Source organism: Pezoporus flaviventris, unplaced genomic scaffold (assembly GCF_033815535.1).
Source record: "Pezoporus flaviventris isolate CSIRO_AGI_PZ_B2104156 unplaced genomic scaffold, CSIRO_AGI_Pfla_v1 ptg000002l, whole genome shotgun sequence".
In the NCBI taxonomy this organism is placed as follows: Eukaryota; Metazoa; Chordata; class Aves; order Psittaciformes; family Psittacidae; genus Pezoporus; species Pezoporus flaviventris.
In genome coordinates this window covers 14683569-14704624 of record NW_026892550.1, presented here as the reverse complement: position 1 = coordinate 14704624, position 21056 = coordinate 14683569, and the positions used below count along the sequence as shown (strand labels likewise).

Below are 21056 nucleotides of genomic sequence, written 5' to 3'. Positions count from 1 at the left end.
TTTCCCAGGTTAACGGCCTCCTTCTTTCCTTCATGAGCTAGAGGTGAAGCTCGAGGCCCCTGCACAGTTTGGGCCTGGAGCAAGCATTCCTGCTTCCTCTCAGCTTCCCTGACATCTCGCAGTCTATTGACAGCATCCCGCAGCTCAGCCCCTTCTGCAGGAGGACCTCCACCAGGGAGCACCGAGTGCAGCCCTGCCCATTGCGCTCCCTCCCATCACCAGACCAGTGCAGGCACTCTCTACACCCTGAGCTCTGCACTGCAGCCTCCCCTCTCATCGGCTCTGTCTGGTTGCCTACGCGGCCACCGCCGGGGCAGCCAGAGCAGAGCTCCCGGACTGGGCCCTGATCATAAGATGAGTGCTCACCATCCCGCTCCAACTGCCGCGCGAACTGCCTCGACCTGCTCTGCTCGCCGCGCTCCCTGGGGCAGGTTTTTAACCAATCAGCGCTGGTGCCGCTTCTTCAGGCTCCGTCCCATGTGAGTCAGCTGCTCGCTCTCGTCAGCTGAGCTGCCGGCTCCTGGGCAGGCCCTGTCGAGGACTTGAGGCTCCCTCGGTGGCTCTCGTCGCTCTGAGTTGAGGCTCCTGGACCTTAAAGCTTTCTCACTTTCTCCTTCTGTTCCCAAATACAAGTATGTACTTTCTCAAGATGGTTTGCTGGCAGGAAGGAAGCTCTTCTACATCATGTCGCTAACACCAGTGTTCAGCACAACTGCAATACTGGGGATAACTCAGGATTATCCTGGTGACTGTGCTGCTAGAACAGCAGCTTTCAGTCACGTGGTTGATTTCTTGCTCAATCTGTTTTACACTCATGCTGCTGTAGCAAGAGCCATGGCAGAACAGCTTTTGCGTTTGAGCACACGCAATCGATATGAAAAGTGAGGGAGACGCGTAATAACCAAACTGAGCTCTACCTTTCTCAGGAGCAAAAATAATTTACTCATCTGTTCTACAGATGTTAAATCTGTCATTTGCAGTAAATATCCATCCAGTGGATGCTTGCTTATATCACCAATTTTGTATAAAATGGTTAGCAAGGCCTTACAGGCAGTTACTCTTATGAGTTCCTTCACAATAAGTAAGGGTAATTCTGTTCACCTGCTTTACAGTAGATGCACATTAACTGTTCAGCCATGTCAGTATTTAAGGATGAAAGTATAAATAATACTTTTGTTTATATGTAGAATGGCAAATATTAAAGGAAAGGGAGACTGACTACACATCATGGTTGACATTTTATTATCCAGAAAAGGCAAAAGTACCAGGTTGGTTATTACAGTTGCCAAATGACATCTACGGGAAAACTCAGCTGTAGAACTAGAAAACTGCTAGAAAGGACAACAAAAGATATCTTGGGGATTTTATTTGGTTTTGTTTTCCATATTAAACTTCAAAATCAAATACACTTAACTCATCTTTGAAGTATTTTAGCTTTAAAATTTTTATGAACACTCTTACTTTCTGTTGTTTCAAATACATAATCTGATACTTCTCTGTTAGCTGTTTTGAAGTGGGTTATAAGAACTTTACAAGAGATGCACACTTATTAAAAAAAAATCCCCTTAATTGGAAGGATACAAAGACAATATAATTTTGTTGTCCTGTTCAAAAATTCTGGTTGCCTTTTGCAATTCAGGATGGCTGCAGTCTATTTGTCCTTTTCCCATCAGGATACTGCATAATGATGAACTCTGCAGCATGTACAGAAATTGTTCTCAAGCCTGTGTTAACAGTCCTGATAATGTATTTTTTAGGTTTCCTCTACGCTCAGAACAGTGCCAAACGCAGTATTAAAGAGCGACTTATGAAGCTCTTGCCCTGCTCGGCTGCCAAAACGACCTCTCCTGTTACTCAAAGCAAGTTTTATTTTTAATTTGACTTTTTTTTTAGGTTGCATGCATCAGAAGTTATACTTTCATTAACTGCTAATTTGAGAGACAAGATACGTGCTGAAATAAATGTATGCTCTGTTGCGGTTTAAAATAAAGTGATGAACAGATTTGTGGGTTGGTAACAGATTTGTCTATGCAGAGCACTATGGCAGTATACCAAGGCCAGGGTCCGCTGCGTAGGAGCTGCTGGGTTGGCACGTATGCTCTGGAAATGATTCAATTAAATACCTGCTCTCAATGTATTTGAAAAGTGGTATCTTTTCATTTACGTGTGTGCATGTGTCTGTGTATGCTTGCTATCCAATACACATGATAGTATCAGCAGTACTAGTCTGGGAGGAAAGACTTGTCTCAGCGGGTTTTGACTAAATTAAACTATTTAGAGAATGCAACTTAAAGTCTGCATTTGAGAGAAAAATAGTGAGATTGAAAAAAAAGTATGTGAATGTGGAGATATAGGAAAAGCACACTGACACTACCTTTGATGTTTTGATATGCTGTGAGGAAGTAACATTTCTCTAGGATAGCTAACAGATAAAAACAGGGGGAGTGAAGGAGAAAGTGAGCCGTACAAAGGTGCATAAACCTAGAGATTCATTTTAGTAATAAAACTAATGTCTTCCTTTATAAATTGGCTACTATAAATGATTTTAAAATATCCTTGTGTACCCAATTTCGTCTAGCTTAATTTGGCTTTATTCTAGGCACTAATCTAAGCACTTAAAATTAGAAGATCAGTGGTCCTTATGGTTCCTATATGTGGTGCCTATATGTGTGGTTCCTCTTCTGATAAAGCATCTCAATCAAAGGTGAAAGAAAAACTTCCAGAAGCAGTTCCCCACGTCCAGTGAATACTTGAAAACCCAAGGCAACTTGGGTATGAACACAGGACCCTATTAAGTGTCTGGACCTCAGTGGTATGGATCTAGGCTTTCACTTTGCTGCCCCACATCACTGCCTTTCATGCTTCTCTAGAGAGAAGACAGTGGTGCTTGCTTTCTTTTCTAAGTGTTTGAGGTCTCAAAGATGAGAAGGACTAAAGATGTGATTTTTTTTCACGGTGCTTCAACTGATGTTTTATTTGAAAATGCGATAGCTTAACCTGGTCCATTACTGTCATGACACCCAGTAGGAATTAATTATGTAAAAGTTGCTTTCAGCTACAAGGCCTGAATAATATAGTTTTAGACTATAAAAGGCATCATAGAATCAAAAATTGACTTGAGTAATAAGGGTTATTGTATTAACTTGTATTAAATATTTCATATTGGAGAACCAAAACATAAAACCAGATTAATTTGACATTTTTCCATGTACTCGTCATTAATGAAGTGCTATGTTAAGTATGAATGTTATAGTAAGTGAAAATATTACATTAAATAAGAATATCATTGTAGACACATTGTTATTATACCACTTTGACATGTGATATTTGATTTCTGCTAACATAAAATAAGCAACATGATAATGTACTAGGAATGAAGCCAACGCTACCTACAATAACAACCACATTAATGTGAATTCCTTAGAAATTTTAAGGGGAATATTTTTAAAACTAGTACTTTGTTGAAATATAAATAGCATGAATTTGCACTTCTGCTCTTAATGTCTATGAATATATGCAGACAAAGGTTACCTGTGGTTTAGCTTAGTAAAATTAAACTTAAATCCATCCTTCTTTAGCTAAAGGCATGTGCTAGAGATAGGACTAGACTCAAGAATGGTTTTGGAAAGGAAAAGCATGTTTGCATGCGGTTATTAGATTCGGGAGCTATAATTTGGGTTTTGTGCAGGCAAATGCATGGGCACAATTTTTACGGTATGAATTGAGGCCTGACTTTGGACTTGCCTCTCCAGCTGCCATTATTTGAAGCGTATGTGTGCTTTTTGCATTGCTTTTTTTCATTTTGTTCTTTAATGAATAATGAAAGGTTCAAAGCATAGCTCCTGTGGGAAATACATTGAAAACTGTCCTTACTATTTAGCTAGAACAAAGCTACTAATCAATGAAGTCAGTAAGAATATTTTGTTCAATATATTGAGTGAATATGAACATGTTTCTGGTTTTCAGTTTACATATGTTAGCCTTCTATAAAATAAATAAAGAACCCTCAACTTTCTTAGGCTGAAGAAACTACAGAACTGAAATAACTATTTTTTTGCTAATGCTGTAGAAATCATTCATGTTTGGAAGTAGATATATTTTCACACATTTTCACTGTATATTTTCAATGTGTATAGTTTTGCATTTTTTTTTCCCAGCCTGGATAATGGTAGCCATAAGTGTGAAGAAAAAACTTAAACTCCTGCAACTCATAAATGCTATAGTATTTTAATCTGCATACTTGGCACATTTTAAGGAAGTTTATGGTGATTTTATTTTTTTATTATATCGGTCAGAGTCTAGAGAAATAGAGTGTGAAAAGAGTGTTATAGTGAACCTTTTAATTACAGAAAAGCATCATCACCACACTGCAGTCTTCTACATTATCACCGTATCATTAAAACACTATAAAAATGTTTATTATTAAGGAAATGCCAAACACTGTACTCAGCATCACATTGTCTGGCCTTTATCTCTAGCCTCGCATCCATGATGCATATTCATTTTGCTTCTAGAAAAGCTTGTAGATGTCTCTCTAGGTAGCCAGATGTTTCACGAATGGATGCTCAGGGAGCTCATTTCCAGTTAAGTCCCCTTCTATCTAAACAGTGGTCCATTTAAATTCCATATAACTCTTGGAATATAAAATATAAGTGACTTCAAGTATGTTTATTCTCAGATTGATTCTCTTGCGAATTTAGAATAAGCACCTGGTGTTGACTTGCAGTTGACAAAAGACGAATAAAATAATCGGCTGCATATCTGCAGCCTGACATTGCTACAGATACTTCAGTGACTGTATAGGGAATATAAAAAGATTAATCCCTTAAAACATGATGGAAAGGATTTAGGAACTGTGCAAAATAAACCCTGGCTCATAGCATCATAGAATCATAGAATAGTTAGGGTTGGAAAGGACCTTAAGATCATCTAGTTCCAATCCCCCTGCCATGGGCAGGGACACCTCACACTAAATCATGCCACCCAAGGCTATGCAGTTTTATGAAGGTTTAACCAAATACTTTATATATTATGATTATTTCTATTTAGTGTGTTCAATTTTTTTTGTTTAACTGAACTATATATTCTGATGCCAGATTTCTCCCAAGCAGCTGAAAGTTATTATTACTGCATTGTAGCACAACAGAAATACGTGAAGATGTAAGCATAGTACTGTTTTAATGCAGTATCCTAATATTGTGCTCTTATGAAAACTGAACTGAATAAAATTTATTTTAAGAATGCAGTCCCACAGTGACAGTTGAACATGCTGTCTCAAGTTACATTTCTATAGTCAGTATAACTCTTAAACCGTAATAAGGCAGTGATTTGATTAGTCTGCAGTACTACACAATAATACTGAGAGTACTTAAGATGGATATGCACATTCATATTTTTATCAGGCATACTGTTGGCACCCTATAGAAAAAAAAAATCATACTATTAGTTTCTTTAGCTATTGTATTGAACTTTCACATTTAAAACGCTACCTGGAAAAAATGCATTGCTGTCTCTCATTGTTTAGGGCTGGACTCAACTATAAGACTTGAATGTGAATAACCTATTTTTATTCACCTATTGATGAGATCAGTGAAGTCATCTTGTTCCCCACTTAGGCTGCTCACCACAAATAATCATGTTTGCCTGAAAGGTTTTGTTATACCATTCTGAAAGTAAGGTCTACTGTTGAATGTGCGGCATCATTCTCACATGCTTTCCAAATCACAACTTCACAGTAAAAGGAGGACACTGAAAATCCAAGTCTGATAAAGTGAATTCACACCTATTAACTAACCAAGGAAAAATTTCTAGTATCCTGGAGTCACTGAAGTTTAATAAAATTGCTCTCTTTGCTCCGAGAGTGATAGAAACAGAAAAGCCATACTGAATGTGTCATGCATGCCCTTGCAGAATGTTGGCTTTTCGGTTTATTGCTATTTGTACTGATGTGATAATATCCAGACCACTGGATCTTCATTGTTGTTCCCTGTTCCGTGCAGCCACAGAAGCAGATCAGGTACCCTTTCCCTCTGAGTTTAAAATGAACATGTCATTTGTCTTTAAAGTTGCAAAAGATGTTCTGTAAGAGAATGTCATTTAACTTTTTTTTTCTCTGCAAGGATTAGATAGTTCTGTATCCTATATTTCTTGTTGAGCTTTCCTTTTCCATCTCTTGTATTCTGCAGACACTGTAGAAGATGAAATGGAAATGGCCACAGTACGACATAGACCTGAAGCTCTTGAACTTCTGGAAGCACAGAGTAAATTCACAAAGAAGGAACTTCAGATCTTATATAGAGGTTTCAAGAATGTAAGCACTTTCTTTTTTAATTTACCATCTGTTTACTGGATAGGCCACTGCATCTCCATCAATATGAGAATGACTGACACTGAAGCTCATGGAATCAGTAGCTAAATATTGCATGTCGGGTCAGGTGAGGAAACAACCACTCTGCAACACCTGAGCTGTTTAATGACCAAAAGGTGTAGACAAATTAAAAAAGTATCCAGAAGAAAATAATTATAATTTAGTATAATAGGACTTTGTTCAAATACAGATTAAAAATTGTGTTGAGGTAGTTTGTCTAAAAATGCAATAATGGGAGAGAATGTAAGTCCTGAAGAATTTGTTTGGTAAAGAAGAAAGATTTTGATTTTTGTGTTCACAGTAGCTATCACAAGAAGTAATTGGTTTAAACTGCACTAGAGTGATTTTTTTTTTTGTTAGGGGAACAGCAGCAGGTGACTTCTTTAGTCCTTTCTAGTTCTGTAATCTAAATCTGTAAATTAGTTTGATCCCTTTACTAGGAGTCATTCATAGCAATATATGATATCTGCATTCTATTGGCAGGCCAAACATTTTTAGTTGGCAGGGATCCCCACTGAGGACCTCAGTACATGGGTACAGTCTGTCTTCTTTTCCAGCATGTACTTGCTGTCCTCTGGTGCTGGGTTTGTTGTTGATATGTGAGGCATCCATGGGTAGAACAGCAGAGAAATAACACGCAAAAAGGTTTTAGTAATTAATATTAAATTCTGGCTCTATACTAAAATTAAGAGGTGCCCTGATTTTATTAATACTATATGTTAAAAAAAAAGCCTGTTAAAAAAAGCTTTTTTCTCTCTGTTTTCCTCTACTCTTTCATGTGATTAACAATTCTGTAGGATATTACATGCAAGTAACATTGGATAGAAAATACTTGATATTAAAAAAATGAATAATAGAAATACTTGTGAATAATTTGTGTGTAATCTGTGGACTCAGTTGTGAATACTGCAGCTGTGCTAAGGTGCTAAGTCTTCTGCTGAGCTGAAGACAAAGATGAATTTAATTGCATTTATCACCTTTATATTTAGTTTTTCTTTCACCCTTACAAAAGGGTTGCCTTCTTGACCTTGGCATTTACTATTCAAATGAAATCGTGTAACAAAGTATAATAATGCTAAAAAGACGATAAAGGTCATCTGTGGAATCAGAAGGAATATTTTCAATAGCTTGTACAAGGACAAGTGTAAATCTTGCAGAATTCTTAGTTAACATGTATTTTATAATGAAAGCAAGCCATGCAAAAGGATGTTTTAAAAATACATTTTTATCAGAAGCTTACAATGCAAGTAAAATATGGAGTCACTTAATGTGTCCTGTCTATATATCATCCTCAGTTCCAGAAGGTATATAATGCTGGCGTGTTAGTGATTAACAGTGATTGCTCTTAAAAGCCTTTCATTTCCTCAGGGTACCAGAGAACATTCCCCTGCTAATGACAGTATTCCCTAGGCATTGCAAATCATTAACTAATGTCCCTAGATCTAAGGCAAAAAAGTACAAGCTATAGTAGATAAAATAAGCCTTCTTTCTGTTTCTCCAAGAATGATTATTTTTAGACTCTCAGAAATGAAGGATCTTTATAATTCTCTGTGTAATATGAGGTATGGAAAAAGAGAATACGTTATAAGGAAGTATTTCAATTGATTACCTTTTTATCACTTTTGAAAAGAGGAATCCAGATGTTTGTATGCTTCTGTGTTCTAAGATGTAAGTTCTACTTACATCAAAAGAGCGTCTATGGTAATAACTTGTAATACATCTTTATTCAGTGTTTCATTTCCTTATCAGTACATGATAATTCAAGACATGCATGTATAAATATCATTGACTATATAAAATTAATAAGCATGGTCTTCAGGGTTTTGGTTTTTTTTAATATAATTGCAAAGTTATCAATTCCTTTCGAAAATGCTGTAAAGCATGCCCAAGGCTAGCGACTGTTATAAATCTGTTTAAAGACAGTCTTTAGCCAAGAGACTTCAGAAATGAAGGATTTCAAAACTTTCACTTGAGTTCATGTTTGTTTTGTTTCTTATATTTATCGGTTTCTACTGCAAAATTTGGTGCTAGGTCACAATTCCTTTCTTCCCCTGACAGTGATCAGTCACCTGCTTCTGCCTGCCACAGGCCACCTCCCTTCTCATTCCACTTCTTTCAGATCCAGCTGAATGCTATCCTGCCAATATCTCCTCCCATGTATGTTTTATGTGTGTGTTTCATGCACCAATATATGCTGGTAACCACTGAGCTAGAAAGCAGCCTTGCTTTTTGAGGATGAGCCAACAATGTGCCTTTGTGGCAAGGAAGGCAAACGGTATCCTGGGCTGCATTAGGAAAGATATTGCCAGCAGGTGTAGGGAGGTGATTCTTCTCCTCTGCTCAGCACTGGTGGGGCCACACCTGGAGTGCTGTGTCTAGTTCTGGGCTTCCCAGTAACAGAGGCATCAGTATACTGGAGAGGGTCCAGCGAAGGGTCACGAAGATGACTAAGGGACTGGAGCACCTCTCCTGTGAGGAAAGTTTAAAAGATGGGTCTGATCAGCCTCAAAAAGAGAAGGATCAGGTTGATCTTATCAACATATATAATCATAGAATCACAGAAAGGTTTGAGTTGGAAGGGACCTTCAAGATCATCTAGTTCCAACCCCCCTACCAGGGGCAGGGACACCTTCCACTAGACCAGGTTGCTCAAAGCCCTATCCAACCTGGCCTTGAACACTTCCAGGGATGGGGCAGCTGCAGCTTCTCTGGACAACCTCCGCCAGTGTCTCACCACTCTCATAGTGAAGAATTTCTTCCTAACATCTAATCTAAATCTCCTCTTTGTCAGTTTAAAGCCACTCCCCCTTGTCCTGTCACTGGCTGTCCTTGTAAACCTTTAAGGATATTTTCATGGATTTGATTTTCCAGTGTAGACAAATTACATGCCAAATCCAGGAAAATGTAATTCAGGCAGAAGGCGCACAGGGTCTCAGAAGCATTTCTGTGTATATGTAGACGCCTGCAAGCCTTACAAAGTCTCAGATCACACTGTAGTATACCTGATGCTCTAGGATGCAAGAGTAGAGTGTAATTGCAGGAAAGGCCCAAATAGCACTAAAATGCTTGTCATGACAGTGGCTATTTAGGTAGCAGTCAAGCTCAACATTTAAAATACAGGAGATACACTAAAGAAAACAGAAGGTGGGACAGGCACTTTCAGATGACCTAGAGAAAGCATGAACTTATGCCTGTATTCGGTGATTTAGCCATTTTGAAATTTCTATACTATCCTTGAAAAATGAGTTTAACAGAAGTCTGAAGCCCTCCCCAGTCTCAAAAGTTCGTCACCAGCACTCTAGTTTTACAATCTTCCTGCACTCTTGTTGATGAATTGTTGCTCAGCTGCCATCACAGTAGGACCTTTCCATTTTGTATTTGGCTTCCTGTTACTCCATTTCTTGTAAATTGAACTTGTGATTGCTTCAGTCATTAACCTTTCAAACCAATAGCTCTGTGGCAGGCCTAGTACAAGTGGTACTTCACAATAAATTGTACAGACTATCAAGCATGCACTCAACATGTGGTCTGTCTTTCTCTTCTGTCCGTTGATAGGTCTCTCACAGTTTTAAAAATGTCCCTGAGCTATGGCACATTTCCATTTTAAGAATACTTAGATAATGCATTTGCTGCAGAAAAGATGCTTCTGTGCTAAATGTAAATATTAATGATCTTTACATTTTGGTTGATTATGCTTATAAAAAATAACAAACCTATAGAACTGTGTGTTGGAAAACTACTATACTTTCCCAGAAAAGTGAAAGAATTTTTGACAAACATTTATCTTACCCAGCCGTATATCAGAGAAAGTGTAAATTGAAGTTGTGCATGCATAAAAACGTCCCTGGATACATACTGTAGCTTTAAATTGTCAGCTTCATATTTGTGACATTTATTGGGAGAACATTTCTCAGCCACCTTTCTTCCCTATTGCTGTTAGCAAATGAGGCAACAATGACAGTAAGAAAATAACTCTGATAATGTTACAGCTCAAAGATAGGTTCACCCATCACACTACCTATCCATATAAGAATACAATTGTGCATAACTCAAAATATGCTAATTTATTCAAAGATTTTTCCACTTCAGCTATGGTTAGATGGAAGCAGTATATAACTATATGTTGTGAGTCTTGCAGAAATTTTAATGAAAACTCACAGGTTATAAATCTCATTTATTGATTGTCTAGAATATTTGGCTTTTGCATGACAAAATACAACTATTCTCATTGTCCTTTTCTGGAAAATTCCTTTTCTTTGTTTTTCTGTTAGTATCTTACAGGAAAAAAATAAAAAAAGAGAAAGTGCTTGTTTTATCTAATTGACTATATTCCCAATCTAATGAGTAGGAAATAAAAACATACAGTTCATGTCACGCAGATTTATCCTTTAAGGTATACATGCATATTTATTGTAAGAATATTCATAGGATATTTTTGATAACTTGAACTAGGTGACCTCTAGAGTTCTCTTCCTGTGAATAGTTCCACCAGTGTGTGATCTGAACTGCCACATTCTGATAAGTAATTTAATATACAGAATTAATTGGTGGTTTCAAACCGATTCTGTTTCTGTATTGTGCATAGCAGGCCAATCCCCTCAACACTTCAGTACACTTACGATGTGAGTATTCCCATGTCATGAGTTTCAACAAGTGAACAAAAAAAATATAGATTTGATAAAAGACTTGGAAAAATTAAGTTGGTCCATTAGAATATTTTTTTCTGTATAAGTGTTTTCTCTACACCTGCGATATTTTGTTTAATGATGAAGATGGTTAGGTATATACTGTGCATTTTTCAGTACATGCAATAGCTTGTGCAAAACCTGAAGCATCTGAATGTTCTAAGCCTGGTTTAAGATTTCTTTGTATGCATGATATTCTAGAAACATTAAATATGTTTGGTTTGTTCATTGTAATTGGAAATTACTTGATAAGAAATGAGATATGAGAAATGCATCTCAGTGTCCTAAACACTGATTTTTATGTTTACAGCTATTCTGTTTGCACAGCCTCTTATCTAGGACTACTAAGGATGTACAGTTTTGTCTTTCACTTTTGTCTTTCAAATGTAGTTTCTATGATTAATCAATGACTTGATTAGAATTTCTTTAGTACAAATGGAAATGTGTCTCTTTGTGAGACAGGAAAAGCTGACAAGGAACACTGGCATCTAACTTTAAAAAAGACTAAGAAAATGGGTGGTTGTCAAGAGTTTGAATACCACTGTGATCATCCGAAAAGAGTTTTAAAGTCCATTCCGTTTTCCTTGCTTGCTTACTTACTTAAACTTTTCCACTTGTTCCAAAGCATGACAAGGAGCAAAGACAACATAATGCTCTTAGTTTATGTCTCAGGAACACCATGTATTATGAGACACAAGATTTCATACTATGAGAAATGACACTTCAGCTTGGAACAGCTATCTCTGAGTCATCAATGTCCCCCATCTCACAATCAATGGGATATTTTCAGTTCATTGTGATCCCATTGAGTTCCACACTGAATCCATGTGTTTGTATTGTAATGAATAAAGGCAGATTCAAGATTAATAGAGACCAGAATAGAGAGAAAAGGCAAAACTGAGTACAAACGACAATCACACTAGTACAAGAGTATTTTGCCACTCACATAGGTCCTCCAAAGCTTGTTGTTGTAGATCAGGTAGCTTAGAACTTAAATATGCTTTTCACCCTTCCCATGGAGACAGCAAGGAATATTTGATTTCACCAGCAGTCAGTACAATTGCTTTTCCCTCAAGATTTGACAGCTATCTGTACTTCTTGGGTTACACAGGATTTAATCTTAGCAAGAACAGGATCTTTTTAGATGAAGACTTTCTTCTGACTGAATAGAAGAGAGCCTGGAAGAAAAATATATGTCAGTTAAATGTTCCCACCTAGTTCTCTTGGCTAACATGAAACAACATTTAAGCCATTTAGCCTATATCCCTCTGTGACTGAATATCAAACAGGGGATGGGGTCGCTCTACTGGATAACAGTGCATGAAATGTGCTCATTGTGCTGTAAGTTTTTACAGAGGTGCTGACTGTTCTGAAAAAGCTCTGTATGAATAGTAGTGTGGGTAAAAAGATGATGTGTATACAAACAAGCATGAGTCATGCCTCATGCATATGAATCTGCTAAATTCATAGCATAGAAATGCCAATAAAATGGGAAAAATCGAGGAAGTTCTAAATCTTAATAGAAAATCAGATAGTGATTATAAACACTGAAAATTAACAACTTCTCATGTTAGAAAACTCTTGTGACTTGCTTAGCCTTAATAAACTAAAGAATAGACATCAGCATGATGAAACTCCAAGCAGGTAAACCTAGGAGTTTGTCAACAAAATATGTCAACAGCCAGATTTCTGTGAATCTATCTTCTTCTACCTTAAGAGAGTTCCTGAAGACATGTGTAATACACATAGCTCAAAACCCCATTTTTTTAAAAATTGAGTTATTATTTACCAGCTGTGCTTCAGATCAATTGTTTTCTCAACTTGAGGTGACAGAAGAAAAACTTAAAAACCAAAAACAAAACCACGAAACTTGGCAGAATTTTGTTATTTTGTTTCAAAAGCACTGGCATTTATTTACTAGGGGCTTAGAGGGAATTTTTTCATATTTCAAACAAGGCTATGTGAAAATCTTTTAACAAACTGAGCAATAAATAGCGCTTACATTCATTATATATTTCCATTGGGAGTTAGTGAGTCAGGAAACTTTTCAAATAGAAAAGTGAAAATAATTTGGAGGTACAGTTTGACAGATCTAGTGTATAGTTGTCAGTCGTCGCAAATTTACATTTGTGTTCAGCTTAATGCGTTCAGCAGAGATATTTGTTTCATTTAGTCTCGCAGTTGCTGGCAAAGATTGAAATCTTCTTTTTGAAAGTTAATAATGAACTTGGTCTCTACACTTCTATTCATCTCATGACTTACGGCTGTTCTTGGAGATACTTCATGTTGTGTTCATTTGGGAAAACTGTCATCTAGTGTACCAAGGACTGTCTTTGTAATAGTGATTGCTTACTTCTGAATTATCTCTGAAAAAATGTAGATGCCAAGTCGCTAATAAGCAGCATATAAAAAGAGCACCCAGTATCTATAATAGTCCAGAGCATCAAATACCTCTGAAGTTATTCTTTACTCTAAAAATGTCAATATTATGTTCTAGTGAAATTCTATTCCTCTGTGTGCTAGTCAGCCCTGCCTATTTGAAATGGGCAGTACCCTGTCCTGTGCACTCTCATGGGGGCTCATGGTAAGGCATGGCATCATTCATGCCAGGATGACACTTGATGCATGGTATATTCCTTCTGCTCTGCCAGCCAGCTGCTCAGTGTAACTCATCTTCTGGTAGAGCTGTTTTCTACCACAGAGATTTCATGTGTGATATCTGAGGAATATAAATTTTAATGTACTAGAATATGAGCATCAAAATATCTTCTTTGGCTACAGCCCATGCAGTTAATTTTTGCTGCATCTGGAATAAACGTTACCAAACTTGGTACTGGAGTTATATAAATTGTTGGATTTTGGTTTCTGGGTAATAAAAGGTAACACTTGGTGCAATGCAGCACTGATAATCCTGTCATTTAAAAATTTAGTGAATAGACACCTCTTATTCCCCTTTCTCCCACTTGTCCCCGTTTCTTCATGAAGTGAGATGAATACTAACTGCACTGCTATAAACACTGCACAGCTAAAATGTCAGTTGAGAAAACAGGATTCAAAAATCTCTTTACTTGTATTTTTTGCTACTGATTTTCTTACTTTTAAAGAGGTTTTATGTAAAACAATTCTGTAGTAAATCCTGTACTAAGTTATCTTGCTGTTGCACTGCAGTTCAGGGGCACAAAGAGGACACATGTATTTTCAGATGGGCATCCTAAGCCTGTAAAATGAGAGAAGAGGGAGTAAATACATATTCTAGTGATCCTGCTGGATGTAGCAGTTCATCTGTTTCGGTCCTGAATACTTCAAAATTTTATAGTCAAAGTCTTATATGTGCTGCACTCAGGGATCTGTTCTGAATACCAGCAAATTCCAAGTAAATTTGGATTTTTGTAATTTTTTTCTTGTTTAAACTCCAGCACAATTTAAAATCAGCAGTGTGTAAGTTTCATCAGAAAGCAGTGAAACACATCAGAAGTCCATTCTTGAGTTCTACAGAATTAATTTCTGATTAGAAATGTCTTTAGATCTATATATATGCTGAAAATAAACTCTTGTAAGTCTTCAAATAAAACAGCAAATCACAAGTAACAAAGCATTAAGGTCAAGTCATTCAGTATCATAGAAGTTTATTACAAGTTTTGTGCCAACTTGCATTTTCCTTCGAGTGAAAGTCTAAAATCCATTATCTGACAGAGCCTATATTCTTTAGATCAGCTGGACATTTGCACAGTTGCTCTCTGCTCTGTTGTTAACTTTCAAGTAAGGGAATTTATTCAACCCAATCAGTTCCATTGTGGAATATACTTAAAGGGCCTTAGATATGGTGAGGATAACAGAAGAAGTAGGAGCCAGTAATTCAGAAGATGGCATGATTCAGTAAACACAGCATGAAACTAGAAGTGAAAAGACCAGCCTTTTGGCTCTCTGGCTGGCTTACTGACTGGCACACACCTTTAAAAGCTTTAACTGTCACACTTAAAAAGCCTTCTGGGTTGCAAAAATGCTTTATACCAGAGCTTTGCTGCCTGCCTGGGCTCCACATTGACAACTGCCTAATTTAATGTCTCTGGTCTGACAGCCAAAACCTTTAGAGCATCCCTAGCTATCTGAGAGATGCTTCCCAGCCTCCTCTAGTAGGCCCTGGGAACAAAGTGGGGAGCAACAGTGGGGGAGCTGGTGGCTGTGGGAAACTGAACTTTCCCAGGAGCTGGAGATAGCAAAGTTCATCCTTTGAACTTCAAAGTTCAGAAAAATGAAGGAGAGAAAAATGAACACTGAATCCCTCAGCGTTAAGACTAAATGTGTGGTTTGTGGGCAGCATATTTGAGCGAGACTGTCTAGCCCACCATAACCAAGCTCCGTATCTGTCAAGTGGAAATAACAGTAACCTCATGCCTGAAAAGAGCACTGACCTAGGAAGCACTCTATGTGGTATTTCTAAGAATTATTTACTTGCTCCATTTATGCATCTCTGATGCTGTAACCAGCTTCACTGTGGCCTCACAAAAAGAAGTGTCAAGAATAATTTTTTCAAGTAAACCCCCAGTAGCTGGATAAAACAGTATTTATCTCTGGCACACTATCTACCAGCAATTATAGAACAGACACATGATTTTGCTTGTGATTTAAAACGTCAGCACGAAGCACTGGACCTAGGTGCACAGGAAGCATATTGTGCAGGCTACCAGATTTGGATCAATAGGGAGGAAATCTAGGTTCGATAACTGCCATATTGTCCTGCTGAACAACCCAATTAATCTCACTTTTTTTTTTCACCTCTTTCCTAAGTTTTTAGGGCATAAACTCTCTGTTGGTGTTTCTCCATGTCCTGATTAATGCATCCCTGGTAAAAATGACTGTACCATAGGTGATGCATTACTATTAATAAAGTTTTAAGACCTGTAGTGTTTCTTACCTTCTGCCAGAGCAAGATGAGAAAAGAGTTACACAATATAAAACAGCAAAGAACTTTAATGTGAAAGCAGATGCAAAATTAGATTCATCTTGACACCAGAGAGTAATGGAAAATTTGTTTATTGGTTTTTAACTGATTCTGGATACTTGTAATGCAGCTCCTGAATTTATATTGTTACTCCTCTAGGCTAAAAATCCTGCCTCTTTTAAAGCCAGTTGCAAAAAAATCATTTATTTTAATGGAATGTGCCCAAATGTCATGAAGATTTTTTTTTTTACTCTCTTCATGTGTTTTTCACTACAAGAGTGCCTTCTCAAGGATTCCAGAACCCTAGATAGAAATGTAGCAATTACAGTTTTGTTCAGCTGATTCGTCCCCCACGACATTAACTGTCTGTGATGAAAAGAGCTGAACTGTTCTTACAGTCTGCCAGACAACTGTAATTAAGCAGTAATTGTCTCCAAAATCTTCCAGTCCAGTTCCAGATGAAGATATTCCCATAAGGCAATACCAAAAATGTATATATTAATTTTTAACCAGTAGATGAGCAGGTACCTGTCCTTGTTGCCCTATGCTTGAAAAATCTAATCCTTTTTCTGTTTCTTCAGAATATTTTATTTCTTTACTCCTACATTAGTAAGCCATGAAAAAGTATGCATCCCAGTCAAGACATTCCTGCCATTCAACTGGGAGCGTACCAAGCCTCTTCAGATCTCTCAGTTGTTCAACAGAGGACCTAAACCTGGAGGTTTCATGTTTCGCTCTGCAAACAAGATGCCTTTCTGCATTTGGTTATTGCATTCTGCATTTAAAGTTCCTTGGAGCAGTGTTTCAAGGCACTCTGAGAATTAGTTTTCTGCTTCATTTTCCAGTGAAGACCTAATTAGGATCCTAAAATAGAAGCCCGTCCCTTTTCTATTAATGTAACTGTCTCAACATTAAACAGTCCCTGAACATGCTAGAAGGTTATGCACAGGGATCAGTTATTTTTTCTGTTTCTTATTGCTAAGTAGGATAATTCTCCAGATCTGAGTCTCATATGATCCTTCAGACTTGATCGAATAACCACAATGAATCTGATTTCCAAAACCTCCACTGCACTTGCAGTACTGTTGAAAATAAATAAATCAAGTCATATAGCATCTGCTTTATTGAACAAGAGATGTAGGACCATCCCCTGTAAAGGAGCCCAAGTTATAACCGCCTTATTTTCTTATTCCATTCTCAGAAGCTGTAGTTCTGGAATGAAGACAAATTTTATGAGCCCATAGCTTAGGTTTTGCAAGACATGCTTATGCCCAGCAATTTCAATCTCAGTTTCCATAGGGAATGATACAACTATGAGAAATTAAAGCTCCTTCTTAGGCCTAGCTCTGTACAATGGATAACTCTTTTTCAGATGTGTCTGATTCTCTATCTTTTTCACTTCTTGTTATTTGTTTTAACTGGGAAATGTCTTTTGACATTTTTTTTTCTTTGTTTCTCTATGCTGTTCATGTTTTCACATTTCACAAAATAGGCCAGAAAATATCAACAACGTTTATTTAGATTTATCTCAGTATTTAGTTCCAATGATTTGACTTATGCTACAAATTTTACATATGCTGCCAAAAGCAGTGTATCGAATGTATCCTATGTTGGAGATATTCAAGGCCCGCCTGGACAAGTTCCTGTGTGATGTACTCTAGGTTACCCTGCTGTTGCAGGAGGGTTGGACTAGATGATCTTTTGAGGTCCCTTCCAACCCTTAGGATTCTGTGATTCTGTGAATATCCACATATGAGACAAGGAAAGCTTCAGAATAGGCTAAAGGACACTTAGGCATTTTGTTTAGATTTGTTTTTGCTGTGCTAAAAAGTTATCAGCTCATATTCCTGACCAAACTTCAAATTCCATTCTGTTGCTTTTCTCATGGCTTTAGAGAGCAATGTAGAAATAATCTGTCATTTGTAAGTAACAATGGTATATCTTTCCCTGTCTTATGGAACCTTTCACTTCTCCTTCTCAACGGCATTTAGATTTATAGCTCAATGTATTTCCATGAAGCCCACTCTGGCCCATGAACAGCAGAGCTCTAGTCGTTAAGTACCATCTTCATATCACGGACCGATGCTTTAAGGAGCCCTTTGGGCAGCAGAATAAAGGAGATGGTGTGATGGGAGTGCAGATATGACAGTGGGGTTTTGGAACATAGAGAAGGGAGCCTGTGATTGAATGTTAGAACAGTTTCCTCCTTAGTGAATCTTCTACTTTTTGAGGGTACAGGGAGCTTGTAGGGAAAGCAAAAGCACCAGCAGAGCTTCTAAATTCTAACTCCCTCATGTAAGAAAAACAAAATAAACCCCCCATGGTATTAATGTAGGGAATTGACATATACTTGACTATTGCTGTTGGGGACTGGTGATGTCCTTCGTTCTGCTGAAGTCAATTGCTTGAACTGTTCTAAGGGAGTGCATCTGAGAGACCAGCACTTGCCAGCAAGGAACTATTCCTCCTCTCACCTGAAATGTCAGTTAATTTGAAGGGACATGATCAAAAACACTCACACAGGAATGTGTGAAAGGCATCTCACACAGAAGCAGTGCTCTCCTAGATACAGCTTTTCGCAAGAGGCTGAGTATTTTGTCTTCGCCGAAGTGTTTACAGCAAGCTACACCACTCAGTATCTGAAGCATGGGTTCTGCTACATTTAGTTTAGTTATAGCTCCTGCCAATTTGTGAAGTCAGGATTGCAAAATCCTCTCCTGCAGTGAGGCCAGAAACAGTAAGTACATTTCAGATGCCAGGGACTCATCCATAAAGTTTGGTGTGTCAGGCTTTGGGGTGACCTTTTAAGTTCAAATCTTTAGTCATATTAGCTGATGTTTTACTGCCAGTGCTAATAATAAGAAACTAAAAATTACACTAGTCAGTGGGATCTTTGCTAAACAAAGAACAGCACTGATTAAAAGCCTGGCTGGCACTTTTCCCAGTGCATAGTGGAAGCAGCCACTGTGTTGATTGTTATTTACTGTGTGAAGCCGCTCATGCTGGGTGTGAGCCAGTTCCTTTATTTCTGCTTGTTTTCCTCTGAAACTGCCATAGCAAGTAGAGGGTGGGAAGAGGCTTTTGTTCATTAGAGTATCTTCCAGTGGAAACTCAAAATCGTGTACATCTTTGCTGTGCCATTTGGAAACATTATTGTAACTCTCCTACGTACTAAATAGAAGAAAGAAATTTTGTATTTTGCGTGGTAAGACAAGGCTTAGAAGGAGTTTTTACATATATTTCACTAGTGGATGTCAATGGAGACTTATGCTACCAAATCCACTCACTTCCACAATGTTCCTAGAAATACAGACTACCACAAATAAGCTATAAAATGACTCCACAGCTCCTGCGGTAGAAATTATAATGCAACAACCTGGGGTGTTGCCTTTGTGAACCTTTAACTGAAGTAATTCCACTGCACTTTTGATCAGGGAGGAAATATCAAAAGGGAGGATATCCCTTTAGACCCAGTAATTAGTGCATTCCATTTGGGAATGCCTCCTATGTTCTAGGTCCTCCTTCAAAAGCTGCTTATGCTTTACACTTGTAACTATAAATAGGCAAATTCATAGGAAGGCTTTAGAGTAGGGACAAAGACTGAAATAACCATCCCTAACCATTTAACAAAAAAACACTTTCCTTTCGCATTACTCACTCTGTCTTTCATCCCATACAGCTTCTACAAAGAAGAGAAAATATTTCTTCACCTCTGTTTCTAGCTTTCAAGGCTCCCAAGTATGTTCAAGTATATAAGACTACAGTATGTTATGTTCTAATCTATAAGGCTTAATTCTGCAATAATTGAGAACAAAATAGTAAGCTGTTTTAGAAAGAAATTTTGGCCTTGAAGTCATCAGATAAATCTGGTCTGAGATGCACCTTTGGTCAACATATTTCATCATTCATCACTGTCTGATTACAGCATCTTTCTATATGTAAACTAAGAACTGCTTCAATAAGGAAAAGATGCTGTGAAAGCTGCTTCTTTTTTATAACCGACTCCTGAGAAAGCTAAAATGAGAAGCCCATCTTTTATCCATCTCTTCCAGTGAAGCCTGCCTCTGCTCATCTTCCCATCTGTGAACATTTCTCAGTAATTAACTGCAGTTTCTTCAACAGGACCCCAAAATGATAGGTGTAAAGATAGAATAAAACCAACTGTCATCCTTTGTGAGTAGTTTGAGATGCTGTCCTGCCAATCACCCTTCCAGTCCTTTGACAAACTGGCTTTTATAGTAGGCAAACAGCAAAGCTCAAGAGGAACACAGAGGTGGGGGAATAATATAATTGCCTGATCAAAAGAGCCAAAGCAGGTATCTCTTCTATAGTCATTGTGATTATCTCCTACACGAACTGATTTCCTAAGAACCCTCAAAGCTCCCATTTGATGTGTTGAGGTTTTGAATGATATGTCTAGACAAAGGAAATTGAATGTTTCTGTTATTCATCTACTTTCAAAAAGAGGTGTTAAAAGGCAGGAGCCCAAATACTGACAATACAGAATTCTAGAAGTTGCCAGTTCAAAGAAGCTCTTCAGAGAAATAACTGTCTATAATACATTACAAAGACACAGGGTTGTTTTATTTTTTCTCTTTTAATTCACAGGAGAAATAACCCCTTGAAACTTTACCAACACCTAATGGACAATATTTATAGTTCAATCTCTGTGAACTCATTGTCCTCTTGGGGGAATCTAACTGTGGCAGAAAAACAGGTGCTCTCCTCTCCCCATATCTTCTTTTGTTATTTCTTCTTCTAGAAGTATTTAGAGCAAAGGAAAAGAAAAAAGAAAAGGAGCATAAATATGTTTGGAATCTTTTTTCTTAATCTGTATTAACGAGTAAAGAAAAAGATCTTTTGAACTACCTAACTATTCCCAAGTTAGTTTTTCCAGTCTTAATTTCTAGTGCTTTGTTCAGCCACATTTCAAATATTTCAAGAGAGAGGGTTTCTCTGACTTAGTGTTTTTTGAGGCTGCTTCAAAAGCTAGTGCATGGCATCTTCTTTAAGCACATATTTTCATGTATTTTTCAGACTACATTCAGTTTTCCTTTAATGA

At 37.6% G+C, this 21056-nt stretch overlaps 1 protein-coding gene across 9 annotated transcripts in view; it reads left to right on the top strand.

The window, feature by feature from the left end:
• Nucleotides 1–21056, top strand: part of KCNIP4 (potassium voltage-gated channel interacting protein 4) — a 438015-nt gene that overhangs the window by 381866 nt on the left and 35093 nt on the right. For 6 of the 9 annotated variants that reach the window (XM_061470250.1, XM_061470212.1, XM_061470202.1 and 3 more), the window contains one exon: nt 6186–6310. In XM_061470250.1, coding sequence (XP_061326234.1) covers nt 6186–6310 — 125 coding nt within the window. Of the gene's footprint in view, nt 1–1757; nt 1860–6185; nt 6311–21056 lie in introns of all 9 variants that reach the window. The other 3 variants (XM_061470193.1, XM_061470184.1, XM_061470174.1) reach the window with 1 other exon arrangement.